The sequence below is a fragment of the Gekko japonicus genome, unplaced genomic scaffold (assembly GCF_001447785.1).
Source record: "Gekko japonicus isolate JY-2015 unplaced genomic scaffold, Gekko_japonicus_V1.1 scaffold2603, whole genome shotgun sequence".
Taxonomy (NCBI): Eukaryota; Metazoa; Chordata; class Lepidosauria; order Squamata; family Gekkonidae; genus Gekko; species Gekko japonicus.
The window spans coordinates 155,120-171,750 of NW_015163164.1; the positions used below are offsets into that span (position 1 = coordinate 155,120).

At 49.4% G+C, this 16,631-nt stretch overlaps 1 protein-coding gene across 1 annotated transcript in view; it reads right to left on the reverse strand.

Moving 5' to 3' along the window:
- Window positions 1-16,631, reverse strand: part of LOC107106874 (cell adhesion molecule 1-like) — a 180,110-nt gene that overhangs the window by 95,534 nt on the left and 67,945 nt on the right. Inside the window, exons 3-4 of the mRNA XM_015407089.1 lie at window positions 7,852-7,998; window positions 5,681-5,833 (exon numbers count right to left, since the gene is read on the reverse strand). Coding sequence (XP_015262575.1) covers window positions 5,681-5,833; window positions 7,852-7,998 — 300 coding nt within the window. The remainder of the gene's footprint in view (window positions 1-5,680; window positions 5,834-7,851; window positions 7,999-16,631) is intronic.

The window sequence follows — 16,631 nt, forward strand, 5'->3', positions numbered from 1 at the left end:
CCATGGGCCTGCTTTGACATTTCCTACTGCAAGATCTTTTTCAACTGGACATGCCGTGGAGTGAACCTGGGACCTTCTGCATGCCAAGCGGATGCCCCACCACTAGGCCACGGCCCCTTGTGGGACAGGCTGCCCATCCACAAGGAATTGCAAGTTAACTGCAGGTATTGATTTGAATCCTGCCCTTCCCCACTTTGGAGCTTAAATCACCCTTAAATCACCCTTTCAAAACCAAGTCAAACCAAGGGGAAGGACAGACCACCCCCGCTCAGCATTAACTGGTTCCAGGGCTTTTTTTGTAGAAAAAGCCCAGCAGGAACTCATTAGCATAATAGGCCACACCCAATAGCAGAAACTCATTAGCATATTGGGCCACACCCCTGACAGCACCACTCATTAGCACATTAGGCCGCACCCCCATGTTACCAGAAGTGTGGTCATCCAGCCACACCAACCTTTTGCTTCTTATTCTGTTTACCTTGTTTGTTGTCAAAACCCAGAGCTTTTTTTGCAGCAGGAACTCCTTTGCATGATAGGCCACACACCCCCAATGTAGCCAATCCTAATGAGTTTCTGATGTTGGGTGTGGCCTATTATGCTAATGAGTTCCTGCTGGGCGTGGCACACTCAGGAGCCAAGCCGGAACTCTGTTCCTGTGCGTTCCTGCCCAAAAATAGCCCTGACTGGTTCTATGTTTCCTGAGAAAACAGAACCGAGTAAGTTGCGGACAGATGTCTGACGCAAAGGACAGGATTTTGAGTCAGAGAGCGATTATCGTGGTTTTGCTTCTTCTCTGGCATGCATTCTGCGGCAGAGCTCTGGTGCTTTTGTGAAAACCAAAGCTGAAAGGGAAGGGGGGGGGACAGCGAGGACAGAATCTGAGGCAAAACAAGAGGCTCACAAAGCCCACGAGGGCCGTTGCAACCACCACCACCCATTCTGTTCTCCCCTTCCTGGGCCCCCCATGCAGAGGAACAGAAATGGGGCAGGAAGGACTGCACGTTTCCTCTCTTATATCCAGTTATCACAGTGTTAGCAGATGCCTGGTGGCATCACACTTCATGTGAATCTTTAAGCATTCAAATTAGTATTTTCAAAAGTGGGAACTTTTTTTTTTTGCTTTGATTGTTCCGATGAAGCAGTTGGGTGACTCAAATATGAATAACGTTTTGGGTTCCCCCCCCCCGCAGCTGATGGACAAATGCAATGTAAAATGTATCATGTATACGATCCAGGAAATTAGGTGGCCCGATTCACAATCTGGTGTGGATGAGAGCAACATCACACCCCCACAAACCGGGTGCACATATGCCCCCCCCGCATACGTGCACATGGGGGTGGGGCAGAATGCATGACTGAATTAGCTAGACAGGAACACATGAACACATGGAAGGCACTTCTACCGAATCAGAGCCTTGGTCCATCAAAGTCAGTATGGCCTGCTCTGATTTGCACCCGCTCTCCAGGGTCTCAGGCAGATGTCTGTCACATCACCTACTACCTGATCCTTTCAACGGGAGATGCTGCCAGGGATTGAACTTGGGACCTTCTGCATGCCGAACAGAGGCTCTACCACTGAGCCACAGCCCACCCCAGTAAAGCTCACAGATCCCTGGGGTGCCAGAAGGCCCCAGTGAAAGGGCAGCCACACCTGTTCTCCCCAATGGGCTCTGGATTTGTCTACCCAAGAGAAGGGGGGCCCACGCACACACTTCTGTATCACTTCTCCCCCACCCCCCAGCTGTACACAGATGGCCAAGACTTCCTAGCAAGTCGGCGTGGAGGCAGAACGGCATAACGGCACCCAGCGAAATGCCTCTTCAGCGAGGAACACGCACCTAATTAAACTAAATATATCGAGACAGCGGGAAAAGGAAATGGATCACACTTAGCAGCGCTGAGAAATAACTCTCAAAAGGTGAAGGCAGTCAACAAAATTCAGGCTAAGGCTAATTTTAAACACTTCCCCCAACAAATATTAACATGTTGAGATGGAAGAGAAACTCATTAAATGGCGGGGGGGGGGGGGGAAGGAGGGGAGACTCCATGCGCCTAATCAGGAAGCGCAGCGGGGAAGGTCATGTGCGGTGCTTTCAGGCGCTCTTGCGACAAAGCAAGACTAATCTGGATCCAGGGCTACTACTACAGCATGGGCACATTGCATTCAGCAGCTACATCAGTTTTGCCCCTGGGTCTGCTTGGCGTCATCTGAGCACTAAGCGGAAGGACGACACAGGCAGCAGAATCTGGGGAGGGGGGTCTGCCTTGGAAAGAGGAAGGGCTTCTCTTTGGTAGACCGTGTGACATTTGTTGGCGGTGGCGGGAAGATGCTTCCGCTCTTCACTAAGGGGCCCAAATCCTTTTGTCTGGGAGGGGCCAAAGCAGAGTGCATGAGAAGAAGAAGAGAAGAGATTGGATTTATACCCCATGGCCCTTCACTACTCAAAGGAGTCTCAGAGCGGCTTACAGATTCCTTTCCCTTCCCCTCCCCACAACAGACGCCCTGTGAGGTAGGCGGGGCTGAGAGAGCTCTTGACAGAAACGTCTCTTTTTCAAGGACAGCTCTTGTCAGAACTACGGCTTGCCCAAGGTCATCCAGCCAGGTGAAAGTGGAGGAGTGGGGAATCAAACCCGGTTCTCCCAGATTAGAGTCTGCCCCCTTAACCACTACACCAAACTGGCTCTCCATACGGATTAGGCCCCACCAAGGTTCTCCTCGCAGCGTTGCCAGATGACTAAGCGGAAGACGCTTCTGAGGGGTGTCTTGCAGGGTTTTATCAATCAAACCCCTTTGAATGAGGCTCGAGGGGCCTCCAGCCTCCTGTCGTCTTCTCTGCCCCTCATCTCAAAGTACGGGGGACGGGGGAGAAAGGCCCTGCTGGGCATTCCACAGGGACGGAGGGAACTCAGCATACCAAGGAAGACTCATTTTGGGCGATTCCGCACTGGACCGTAAATCCTGGTTCGGCCCTGTCCCCAAACTTACATTCCACCCTACACTCGAGTTCACCCCTGTAATTATCAAGGGGTATTTTTTTGTTTCCACATTACATTGAGTTCATGCCGGTTTTGCCCCACCCTTGTCCCAGGATAAGCGGATTCTGTTATAACCAGGGATAAATGCAAGGTATTGTGTCCTGAGCCGAACTCTGATAAAACCAGGGATGATATCCATGTATGGAAAGGACCAGTGAGTTCTTAAAAGATACCAAATGGTACCCTGCCTAGGGTCTGGCATTCATCAGTCTAAGGCAGGGGTTCCCCAAACCTTTTCAACCCATGGGCACCTTTTTGGTGGGCAGAACCAAAAAATGGCTGCTGCTGGGGGCGTGGCCACTGTCACAGGAGGTGGAGCCACGCAAGAAGCCCAAATGCAGGGGAAGAGAGGGGGAAATTCTAAAAGAAAACATACCGGGAAGGAAGCGTGAGAGAGGATAAAACCAACACTGCAGCAGCAGCTGTTGCTGGAATGTTATTAGAATTGGCGCAGCCGTGGCCAATCAGAAGCCCCGCAGGGCAAGAGCCCTTCTTGGCCCCACCCACTTTCTAAGAACACTTGGTGGGGACCGGGAACGGTGGCAGCAGGTGCAACGTCGCTCATGGGCATGGCACTGGGGCCTCTTGGTCTAAAGCGATCGCTCATAGTTACACTAGCTGGGCAAGTCCATACTCTCTCCTTTTTCCTTCCGGTGGCAAAGCAAGATGAATGCAAACAATTCTGCGGAGACGCAAATTTAACATCTAAAACTGGTAATTGCTCAGCAAAGTGTGAAGACTGAATAAAGAGTACCACAGAGGAGGGACGCAAGAGTTCAATTCACACAGTATGACAAAAACTGCGACTGGCAACAAAGGTAAAAAATGACCCCTTCCGCCTCCCATTGTTTGACACCATGTGATTCCGGTCAAGGTTTCAGTGACTGCCCGGAACAGCGGAGCACGCAGAGAGATCCCCGGAAGAATCCTCAATGTGTCGAGAGGCAGAATTGGCTGGGTATGTGCTTAACACTTGACTTTAAAACAGCACCAGAGACGGCAACAAAGAGGCTAATATATTACCCATCAGACCCTTTATTACACTGTCTCAAAACTCCTAAGATAAACAGAGGCTTCCAGAATAAAGCAGCAAGGACGGCCAAGGGAGATTGCTTTATGTCTGGGCACTGAATATTCATACCTTAACCAGCAAATATATTTAGCATGCATAATGCAATTTGATAGACATTTGGCTTCCGAGAGGTGAATTTTATTTGGAGGATTGGTAAGGTACAGAAGCTGCAGGGCTCTTTCTTCTCCACACCCCAGTTTCAGAGAGAGGGAGAGAGAGGGAGGGAGAGAGGGAGGGAGGGTGGTATAGTGGTTAGCGTGCTAGACTGGGGTATGGGAATCTCAGGTTCGAATCCCCACTCTCCCATGGAAGCTTGCTGGGTGACCTTGGGCCAGGCACACACCCTGTCACCCTAACCTACCTTGCAGGGTGGTTGTTGCGAGGATAAAGTGGAAAAGGAGGAGGAGAGGATGAGGCATGCCAATCTGGCTCCCGACTGGGGAGAGATGTGGGGTGCGAAGGAAGCAGATGAAATTAATAAACCCCGGTCTCAGAGATGGAAGGCAAACTGCCGACAGTTTCAAATGCAGTCTGCACAAAAGATCCCAGTGTGAACCAATTCTCCCTCTAAGCTGTGGAGTCTTGTGAGCAGAAATTATACTTTGTGAGCTACTGGCATTCAAGTGGTGAGCGAGCCATTTGGATCCTGCATAAATTAGTTTGCTCTGGAGCCCGTTCTTCCTGAGCTGGGACAAAAATGTGTGAGCCAGAGGCTAAAAAACTGTGAGCTAGCTCACACTCACTCAGCTTAGAGGGAACTCTGGTGTGCACTCCTGGGTCCCAGTCCAAAGAATGCCTTCACAGCAAGAACAGGGTGGAAATCTTGGAAAGCACCATGGGGAATGTGTGGTGTGTTCAAGTACACTTTCCCCAACAGACGTTTGTAGATTTTCACCTATCCTAAGGTACAGAAAGGAGCTGCGGTGGCTCAAGTGGTTAAGACGCTGAACTGCAGGCTGTGGAAGGTCGGTAGTTCAGCAGTTCGAGACCCAAGTGTGCCGCATGATGGAGTGAGCTCCCGTCTCTAGTTCCAGCTCTTGCCAACCTAGCAGTTCGAAAGCAAGAAATTGCAAGTAGATAAATAGGTACCACTTCAGTGGGAAGGCAACAGGGTTCCGTGCGCCTTGGTGTTTAGTCATGCCGGCCACATGACCACGGAAACGTCCTTGGACAGCGCTGGCTCTTTGGCTTTGAAACGGAGATGAGCACCGCAACCCTAGAGTCGGACTCGACTGGCTTTCGAGCAAGGGAGACCTTACCTTTACCTTTAAGGTACAAAGATATGCACCAGAAGCTTCCAAACAAGGCGCTAGGTGAGGAATGGCCTCCAGGAAGAGGGATCCTAAATTTTGTGTCTATGGGTACAGAGTTGCTGTAATTACGGTATCAGGGAGTGGGGAGGATTTCTGTCTTTCAAAAATCAAATAGGAGGGCATTACTGGGAGGGGGGGTGGATCTGGTCCAGCCCCTTTGCAAAAGATGGGATGCCTGCAAAATGTCCTTGGACTCTTCTTTCCTTCCACCTCTTTGCCAACTCGACCCACAATAAAGACATTTTGAGTCTGCCCTTACCAAGCACCGTAATCGTCATGAAAATTTCCTGGGGGGGATCCGTGTAGAGTTGACAGAAGTATCTTCCTTCGTCCGAAATAGAGACATTTGTCAGTGACACTCTGAGCTCGCTGTTAGAGAAATTCACCAACTGAAACCTGCTGTCCTTCAAAGCTGTGAAACAAAGAGACCATCAGGGACTGTGACAAACACGAAGCAAAGAGAACCTCCTTCCCTGGAAATGCAGAAACCTGGAGATGGCTGCACCCCTGAGAGGCCGCACCTGACCTTTCTTCTGCATCCCGTTAACCTAGCTCAGGGGTTCCCCACCTTTTTCGAGCCTGCAGGCACCTCTGGAATTCAAACACAGAGGGCTGAGCGCAGCCTAAAAATGGATGCCACGGGAGGCTGGGCCAGCCACAAAATGCCTTTCACTGTTTATGTTCAGTTGCACAGTTGGAAATCCTTGTGCTGTGGGGGCAGCGGCTGCCAAAGCGATATTTTTTTAAAAAAATCTGCACAGTCAATCAAATCTCCATGGGCCAATCAGAAGCCTTGTTGGACAAAAGCCCCACCCGACCCACTTCCTAAAAACACTTGGTGGACACCAGGAAAGGTGTTAGCGGGTGCCCTGGCACCCATGGGTGCTCTACTACTGGGGACCCCAGGTCTGGCTCTTCATGTTACATCTTGGAGTGTGGCAAGCGCTACGCATCAATCAAACATGAATAAAAAACAAACCCATTCTTCTTCGTACCAAATGCCGAGCTTTTCACCTCATCCCCACCACCTGTCCACCCTCTCCTCTTGCACAAAGGAGAACAAGAAGGAGAGATTGGATTTATACCCTGCCCTTCACTCTGAGTCTCAGAGTGGCTCACAAACTCCTTCCCCTTCCCCTCCCCTGTGAGGTAGGTGGGGCTGAGAGAGCTCTGACAGAAACTGCCCTTGAGAGAACAGCTCTGACAGAACTATGGCTTGCCCAAGGCCATCCAGCGGCTGCAAGTGGAGGAGTGGGGAATCAAACCTGGTTCTCCCAGATCAGAGTCTGCACACTTAACCGCTACACCACACTGGCTCTCAAGAGCAGCAGAAAGCTCCCCCTCTCCCGGCCTTCTGCAAACGATGCAAAACTGAACTATTCAAGAGGGCTTTTCTGCCCAGGGGACAGAGTCGTGCTGCATAAAATGGTTTTATGATCTTGCTTGGATCACTGCTGCACTTTAGCTTACTGCAGGGAGGATCCTATTTATGTAACCTCTGTACGGCTTAATGTGTCGTGTGAACACTGATGCCCTGCTTCAGTTCTTTCTGGTGGCTCCAGGCCTCTACAATCCTCATGGATTGATTACTTTTGTTGACCGTACTGGCTCACTCTGCGTAACCCGCCTTGCGTCCCGGGGAGAAAGGCGGACAACGAGAAATATAAATAAATAAAGACAAAACACTCAAGTCAGGGAACAGCCACAAAATAAAGGACTTTTGTGAAAGGCCCTTAAGAGGGATGCTGCAGACGAGAAGACTGAGCTGTTGGGGGTTTAAGAATGCAGCTCTTGGAGAAGCGTAAAATGTATGGCTGGGTATTAACTGAACTGCCTGGCCTGAGAGACTGCAAGCCAAGGAGACATTCTAATTTGGGGCCGTGACATTTTGCCAGCGTTCCAGACGCCTTCATTGTGTGCGGCTGGAGGCTATGAAACAAACAAACAAGCGTCAAGAACATGCAGTTCAAGTTTTAACCCAAGTCTCCTTTCTGTTTAGGTTTTCGACACAGTGTGGTTAAGCCCGCTTTACTGCCCTGGATCACTGGAGATTTCACTGAGGAATTAAGGAAGGGCCGCCATGGACATTTAAGCCCTCGAGCCAAACGCGTCCGCGCACCCAGTGCTGAACTCGGCCTGTCCTGCCCTACTACTGAATTCGTTCGTGTCAGCTAAAAATGTTGGCCCTGGATTGCATTGTACACCAACTCCTCCAATCGGTTCCTGGTGCGTGCCAAGAGCGTCTGGTTTCCAAAAGGGAAGGGACCACTCAGGTTTTCTGTTCAGGGGAGCGATAATGAGTACCAGGGCCTGTCTTCTCATGGAAGAACTGACTAAACCCCTTGAAGTGTCCAACGTTACATTCAAAAGAGGAGGCTTCAGCAGCCTATCACAACTTGGCACCCAAACAACACAGGGCTGGAAACTCACGTCTGAAGTCTCTGAAATAAATCGTCTGTCTGTTAGGATTCAATAGCTGAATCACGGAATCGTCGCTGTTTTTGACTCTGCAGCTGATGGTGGCGACGTCGCCCTCTACGACGGTCACGTCTTCTGTAAACAAGTTCTGGCCATCACCTTCAGTTGAACGGAGAAAAAGACACACGCAAGAGGAGTCAGTCCATATCGGATGATTATATTACATCACAGAGGACCATTCAAGAGGGAAGTCTTCCACGTGCCCCGGAATGCAAAAAGAATCGATGAGTGCAACCAAAACAAGGGGAGAAAAAACACAGCCCTGCACGAGAAAGGTAACCAAAACGGTTGGAACAAAGAAAAAGGAAGTAAAATGTATTTACTATCTTTTTCATAGTTCCACTCTTTTTTGGTTACCTTATTTATTTGTTTGTTTGTTTAATTTGTATCCCACCCTCCCTGCTAATGCAGGCTCAGGGCGGCCTACAGAATATATATACACACATTAAAACAGCAAGATACGTTAAAACAATAATACTGCCTTGATCCAGATGCCTCTGGAGGTCGTCTGTGAAGGTGACTAGGACCTTCTCTATTCCATGGCCTGGTTGGAAACCGGACTGAAAGGGATCTAATACGGAGGTGTCACGTTATCATGCAGCATTGTGTTTTTCTCCCCTTTTTTGGGTTGTTCTCATCTCTTTTTTTTTGGGGGGGGGGATACTGCAAAGGATGGATACCTTAAGAATCCAAGAATAATATTTGCATACAAAGTAGGTTTGCCAGCCTCCAGGTATGCAGCTTTGAGAATGACAGGAGTACTCCGTCCATCAATGTTAGCTGCACAATTTTGTAGGACTGGCATAAAGCATCCATACAACTATTAAGAAGGCTGTCCCCCTTTTTGGAAGACTTCATGCAAGGAGAAGTGGATTTATAACTCTAGAAACTCCCGTTGGGGCTTGACTTTTCAAACACTGATGCAAAATTGTCTGGTAGTTATCAATCTGTATGTACTGAATGTTATTGCTTATTGAATGTAATGGATATTTATACCTGACTAGGATGAAATAATGACACACTCTGCACTTTACTAAATGATGACCATAAATAGAACACATTAGTTTGTTAAAAGGTTTTTGCAGTGTATATTTATTTGTTACTAGAGCCTCCAGGTATGGCCTGGGGATCTCCCGCTTTTACAACTCATCTCCAGCTGGCAGAGACCAGCTCCCCTGGAGAAAATGGCTGCTTTGAAGGGTGGACTCTCTGGCATTGGACCATGCTGAGGCCCCTCCCCTCCCCAAACCACGCCCACTCCTGGATCCACCCCCATAGTATCCAGGTATTTTCCAGCCCAGAGCTGGCAACCCTAGTATGAAGACTGGTGGCTCACCCACTGGAAGAGGCCCTGCCCCCAGCTCTGCAGACCCATTTCCACAAATCAATTGCCTTTTTGAACTGACTCAGGAACAGGTGTGAATTGCCACTCACTCCCTAGCTGGGTTAAGGAGCAACAGACCCCCCCCCCCAAGAGACAGGTGGAAGCACCTGCTGCCCTGCCCCCCACTACCACCTCTGCTATGCAGAAGGACCACGGCAGCCCAGCATGCCACGGAGAGTAATTTTCTCAAGTTTATTATTAAAACATGAACCTACTGCCCGTCTCCATGAAAAGTGGACCCAACGCAGTTCCTGAGAGACAGCTAAGCACAATTAAAATGAAAAGAATAACCAGCCACACATAAACGATAAAAACCCAAAACCTGAAAACATGCCAACTGGAGGAGGAGATGATGCAAAATATGAACATCAGAGAAGCCCATGTTGGATCAGGCCAATGGCCCATCTAGTCCAACACTCTGTCATACAGTGGCCAAAAATACCAGGGGCCATCAGGAGGTCCATCTATGGCCTCTATAGGTAGCTGAGAGGCGCTTGACCCAAGTTCCTTTGAAATAGCCCACCCTGCAACTTGTTCTGGATGCTGCCAAGGGAGGCCAATTGCTCTTACTTCTGAAGGACACGACCTGAAAATGCCACAAAACAGACCTTTGAAGAGATCACAAGAGGAAGGCGGCACGGCTGGAGGAGTGGAGTTTGCACACAGGTCCATCCAGGGAGGGGCAGGCCTTCAGGGGTGCCGTCCCTGGGCCATATCAGGCTTCAAAAGTCAAAAATGGCACCATTAACAATAGAAGAAGAAGAAGAAGAAGAAGAAGAAGAAGAAGAAGAAGAAGAAGAAGAAGAAGAAGAAGAAGAAGAAATTGGATTTATACCCCGCCCTTCACTTGGAGTCTCAGAGCGGCTTACAAACTCCTTTCCCTTCCCCTCCCCACAACAGACACCCTGTGAGGCGGGTGGGGCTGAGAGAGCTCTGACACAAACTGCTCTTTTTCAAGGACAGCTGTGCCAGAGCTTGTGACTGACCCAAGGTCACATCAGCAGGTGCAAGTGGAGGAGTGGGGATTCAAACCCGGTTCTCCCAGATTAGAGTCCGCACACTTAACCACTACACCAAACTGGCTCTGAACTGGCACTACACTGAACCTGGAAACCAATGTGCAGCCAGTCCGTCTGCCCCCGAAATGGCTGGGTTTTGAGGCAAGGAAAGATGTTGTGTTCTGAACTAGCTGAGGTATCCGCCTGTTGGGAGCCAGTTCCTTTCCTGATGTCAGGAAAGAATTAATGTGTTTACTTGTGCATGCTAATTTCCTAATCACATAGCCCTAGGACCAACAGAGTAGCCTGCAGGTCTTGCCCGCCAGCAGGAGTCTAGGTGACAATATGCATAACGCGTAGGCATTGGGGGGGGGGGGTTGTCTATTGGCTGATCAGTAGATCTGAAGATGTCCCGGGGGTGGAGGCTTAGAAAGTTTTACTGCCCTTTGTTCTAACTCCTGCCTGGGGCTCAGACAGGAGGCAACAGTTACTTAGAGATGTAGGTCAGAACAGCTAACCAGGATGTTCTTTGCTTTAAACTCCCAGTTTCCTTTTTACCCCATGAGTAATCAGTAAACCCTTTAAAGCTAATACGCAGGTGTGCTGCTTGCTTCTTTTGCTCTGCTACCTTAAGTAACCCTACACAAGGATTATTATGGTGATAAGTGCGCTAAACTAAATAATACAGTACTGCAAATATCAGAAAATATATGCTGTTAAAATAAGTTAAAGTGATATGCTTTTTTTACACAAATACAGTCAGTTTCAAATAAACAGAAGTGGTTTTTAATGAAGCAAATGATGTTAATGATGTGCTCCGGAATGTCCTGTGTCGTTTCGACGTTCCTTCTTCTGAACAAGATTCTATCTACAAATAAACATTTACAGTAAGATTTTTCTTCAAGGATACTCCAATCCAAATAGCCTAAGTAATGTAGAAGACAATAAAAATTCTTATACAGAGGAAGGAACGTCGAAATGACACGGAACATTCCGGAGCACATCGTTGACATAATTTGCTTAGTTAAAACTGACTGTATTTGTGTAAAAAAAGCATATCACTTTAACTTATTTAAACAGCATATATTTTCTGATATTTGCAGTACTGTATTATTTAGTTTAGCACACTTATCACAGTAATAATCCTTGTGTGGTGTAATATCCATATACTGTGTACCATACTCTGTTTGCTTACCTTAAGTAACCCAACACTGCCCCATATCATGTGCACTGCAATCACCTAGGACCAACACTGCCAGATCGGCTGACCTGGAAAAAGGGGACACCTTTGAGTCCGAGCTGCGGTGGCTCAAGTGGTTAAGACGCTGAACTGTAGGCTGTGGAAGGTCGGTAGTTCAGCAGTTCGAGACCCGAGTGTGCCGCATGACGGAGTGAGCTCCCGTCTCTAGTTCCAGCTCCTGCCAACCTAGCAGTTCGAAAGCAAGAAATTGCAAGTAGATAAATAGGTACCACTTCAGTGGGAATGGAACAGCATTCCGTGCGCCTTGGTGTTTAGTCATGCTGGCCACATGACCACGGAAACGTCTTCGGACAGCGCTGGCTCTTCGGCTTTGAAACGGAGATGAGCACCGCAACCCTAGAATCGGACTCGACTGGCTTTCGAGCAAGGGAGACCTTTACCTTTACCTTGAGTCCGAGGCAGCTCAAAGGAGAAAGCGCTTATAGCTTATAGCTCCTGTTCCCGTCTGCTTCTTCGTGACCCGTGACTCTTCACACATCCGGTTGCAAGAGAGCCACCCCATCCAAAGTTGCCCACCTCATTCCCTCCAAATGATACGATTACTTTGGGGCTGTCACTGAGCCAAAATTTAATTAAAACAAAATATATGCCAAGCAACATACCAATCATAATGCTCTCCAAAAGTCATTGCCGTTAACAGCTTTTCCCACCTAAGCTGCTTCAGCCGGTTCCCCCCCCGGAAATGAGCGACTGTAACATGTTTCTTGCCGAATGATGCATGTTCATCGGCTTGGATCTAGGGAAGCATGAGCCAAGCTTCACATGCGGGCAACGGATGCCTTTTTGCCCCCACCCCCCACTGCAGGCTTTTGTCCACCTGGAAAGCTTTTTCTGAGGGTCAGTCAGGGAACCCTATGGTGAAGCTGAGTGGGACGTGGCGTGTGTGGGGGATGCATCCGAAATCAGCGGAAACCAGGGTGAGCAGACGGGCCTGTCGCTTGCACAAGATACTCCTTACGTAACTTACAAATCGAGTGCCAGCCGGCGACGGCCTCCTTATGTAAGACGGCTGACGAAAGAGTCTTACTCGTAACAAGTACATGATTAGGCAGGTCCAGTGTCAGCCTACGCACACATCTACACACGTGAAACGCATGGCCTGCACAAGCGAAGGAGGGCAGCTGCTCGGCTTGGAGAAGGGTAAGGCGGTGAAAGCTCTCTGCCTTTGCATGAGCAACTTGGAGGGGGGGGTTTTGCCTTCTTCTGCTCGAACCAAGATGACAGACATATGGCTCTGGAAATCAGCGTCAGGCACATTAAAGCAAGGGGCACACACACGAGCCTACACAGACACAGACACACACACTTCGAAGGACAGAAGCAGCGCTTTCATTGGAGACCACAACATAATTAGAGAAGCTTTTTAAGGAGGCCGAGCGGCGGGGAAAGGGGAACAAGCCCCCCCCCCAATACACACACAATTTCGCTAAAAATAGGAGTTGCTGTTTCTGCAGACAAGGGCAGCTTTGTAAGCAGCCGAAAGGTAATTCCATCTGGCTATAAAAACCCAATTCCAAAGCAAGATCGTGTGTGCGTGTGTGGGGGTGGAGGACAAATTCTTCCTCAATCCCAAAAGCTAAAAAAAGCACATGGCGACTGCAGGGACATGTCCAGCGCTATAAAAACCCAATTCCAAAGCAAGATAGTGTGTGCGTGTGTGGGGGTGGAGAACAAATTCTTCCTCAATCCCAGAAGCTAAAAAAAGCACACGCGACTGCAGGAACATGTCCAGCCAAAATGACTCCGTCCAGCACCACACAAAACGGAGAGTTTCAAGGCAAATTACCAGAGAAACTTGGGGACAGCTATTCTCTGGGTCTCCTTCCCTTTACTAGTAACAGAGAGCTTTGGGCAACTGTCTGTCTACATTTGGCACGCTTTTTTTTTTAAATGCCAGCAATATATCGCGGATCCGTTTAAGCTCTTCTCTTCTCAGTTTAAACTGCACTGCCTGTTCCTGGCTCCCCCTTCCCTCAAAGGTCTACACCATTTGCTGCAAAAGTGCAGCTCATACGAAATTTGAGCAAATCAGAGAGCCCAGGAAAGCGCCCAATATGGTGATTCGTTTAGATTTTTCAATTTAAAAAGGCGCACTGAATCAAGTAGCGTCGAATCACCAGAACTCTCCTCAGCTAGGGCAAGGAGCCATATCCAGCATGGTTAAAATCCCAAGTACTAAGGACTAGTCCCAAAGAAAAAGGGAACACAGCCCTTCCAAACCACCCAGGAGACTCAAGCAGCATGGAGCTCTGGATCTGGAGAAGGAAATACGGAGCTCCATATATGTAGACACATTCCACTCTTGTGTTGCAAAATATTCCATACACAGAGGGGTCATTTCCTGTGGGAGCGCACAGGAGCGGAGTTCCAGCAGTAAGGAGCCCAGGGGGCGAACACATGCAACAAGCCCCGCCCCTGCTCCCAGCAGCCCTCAGTTGGTCCACGAGGAGCAAGAAGCAGCCAGGTAAGTTGCAGAGCCGCCCCTCCCCGGCCCACCTCCAGGTACAAGCTCTCCCTCCTCTGTGAGGGCAGATCTGCGTGTTCTCCCCCCCCCCTTGGCTAGCAATCCAAAACAGTCCAGTGGCACCTAAGCTGTGGGTGTCACCTTCTCACACACCTCCGGTGATGTCAGGGGGTGTGGCATATGCAAATAAGATATGCTAATAAGTTATGCGAATGAGCTCCTGCACCTCTTTTTCTACAAAATGACCCCCGCATACACATTTTATTGGTCATCTCCTGGAACAACACAAAGGAACCCTCCTCGTCACCGCAGGGCAGCGCAGTCCATCTCTCCTCCTGGGATTTCTGCCACCCCCTTTGCATGGGAAGGAGCCATACCTTCTGGAACCCCTCCACACCTGCCAGCCGTGGCATCGGCCGCACCACAGGATCGGGCTGCATTTGTCCATCCAAGTTCCCACCCTCAAGATGATGCCAATCGCTCATATATGATTGGGAGAGGGGAGACTTGAATGCTGGCAAAGAATAGTGGGTGAACCCAAGGGGGCTGCTTCCTTCTTCAAGGCCTCCTCGTGGCTTTGGAATCAGACGGCCACAGATGTAGCCATTTTAGCAAGGATCGGGTGGTAAGCCATTAGCATCAAAACAAAGCACAATCCTCAAGTACAGAGAGCTAAAATTAACTCCACTGACAAGCAGGCAGGCACCGAGGAAGATGGCACAAAGTGCTGGGGTTTTTTACAAACGACATTTTGCCTGGAAGAACACCGTTCCCCATTCTCCCCCAAGCTCGAGCTGACGGCACGTATTTCCTGTGCCCGGGTTCTTCCGACTACACTGAAATCAGCAGACGATGCTGTGAGCATCCAAAGGCCCGGAACAAAAGGAAACCTTCCATTCAGGTACCCTCTGTGAGCCAGGTAACATTTTAACAGCCAGAAGTCCCCCTATCCCCCCTCCTGCCCCTTTTAACGAACCGAAGCCTGTGTTGTCAGCAGCATTATCTAGGTTAAACACCACATGCGCTAGAGGGGTGTGTGGGGAGAAGAAGACGGAGAAGAAGGCGAGTCCGCATTCTACACGATAGCAGCTGGCGCTCCTAACCTTCTGCAAATCTATGCAATGTCTGCACTGGCTCAAAAGATGCCGACAAGAAAGTTTTGACTCGAAAGCGATTTATGCAACTGGGAGCTGTGGAATGGATTTGTGTATTCAAGAGGATTCTGGGACTGGTGCAAAACGGAAAGCAGTGGAGGGGTCCCCAAAACCATCTGCAACAAGCTCCCGGTGGCTCATCAAGCCCCAGCTTACAGAAGGAACTGACCCAGAAAGCAGAAATGTTCTTGCTGGCCAGGACAAAATGGGAAAGCAAGCATTAAACCATGCTGGCATTTGCAGGAGCAGTGCATGGCGTCGATAGCACAGAGAACTAGTGTGGTATAATGGGGCTACAGTGGGGGCTGAGAAATCGTGGTTCAAGTCTTCACTCTGCCACAAAGCTCTCTGAGTGACCTTGGGCCAGTCACACTCACCCTGCCTAGCCTACTGTGAAGGTAAAGTGAAGGAGGAGATAACCACACACACTGCCCTGAGCACCGTGGAGGAAAGGCCAAGGTAAAACGTGTAGCAGAAATAGAAGTGCACACATGTTTTGAGCTCTATGAACAGAGGATATCTGAGAATCTTGCCTGGGAAGGGAATCGGCTCTCCTGCCAGCTGGCTTTAGGGGCCAGGATGAACATAAGCATATAAGAGAAGCCATGTTGGATCAGACCAGTGGCCCATCCAGTCCAACAATCTATACCACACAGTGTCTAAAACCCAGGTGACATCAGGAGGTCCACCAGTGGGGCCAACACTCCCCCCACTGTTGTCCCCCAAGCACCAAAAGATACAGAGCATCACTGCCCCAGACATAAGAACATAAGAGAAGCCAAGGTTGGATCAGGCCAATGGCCCATCCAGTCCAACACTCTGTCACACAGTGGCCAAAAATACCAGGTGCCATCAGGAGAACCACCAGTGGAGCCAGAACTCCAGAAGCCCTCCCACTGTTGCCCCCCAAACAGCAACAATATAGAGCATCACTGCCCCAGAGAGAGAATTCCATCTATACCTTGTGGCCAATAGCCACTGATGGACCTTGTCAAACACACCCAGTGCCCCCCACACCAATGTTCCTTCTAAGCTGTGGAGTCTCGTGAGCAAAAATTATACTTTGTGAGCTGCTGGCATTCAAGGTGTGAGTGAGCGATTTGGCTGCTGCATAAATTAGTCTGCTCCGGAGCCCTCCTTCCTGAGCTAAGATTTAAAAAATGTGTGAGCCGGAGGCTAAAAAACTGTGCGCTAGCTCACACCAACTCAGCTTAGAGGGAACACTGCCCCACACCCATCTACTGGCCACCTGCCCTAAAACTAGGACACTTTATTTACCTTTGCCAAACAGGCTAAAGACCTTGGGGGAGGGGGGATGACGGTGTGCCAGGTCCTTCCACAGCAGCCTTTGGACTGGCCGAGAGAATCAGAAACGGAAAAGGTGTTCCCATTGTACTTTATATTTGTGGCTGCGGGCACACACACTAAATAATCCACTTCCAACGCACTTTCCAACTGGATTTTGCCAGTT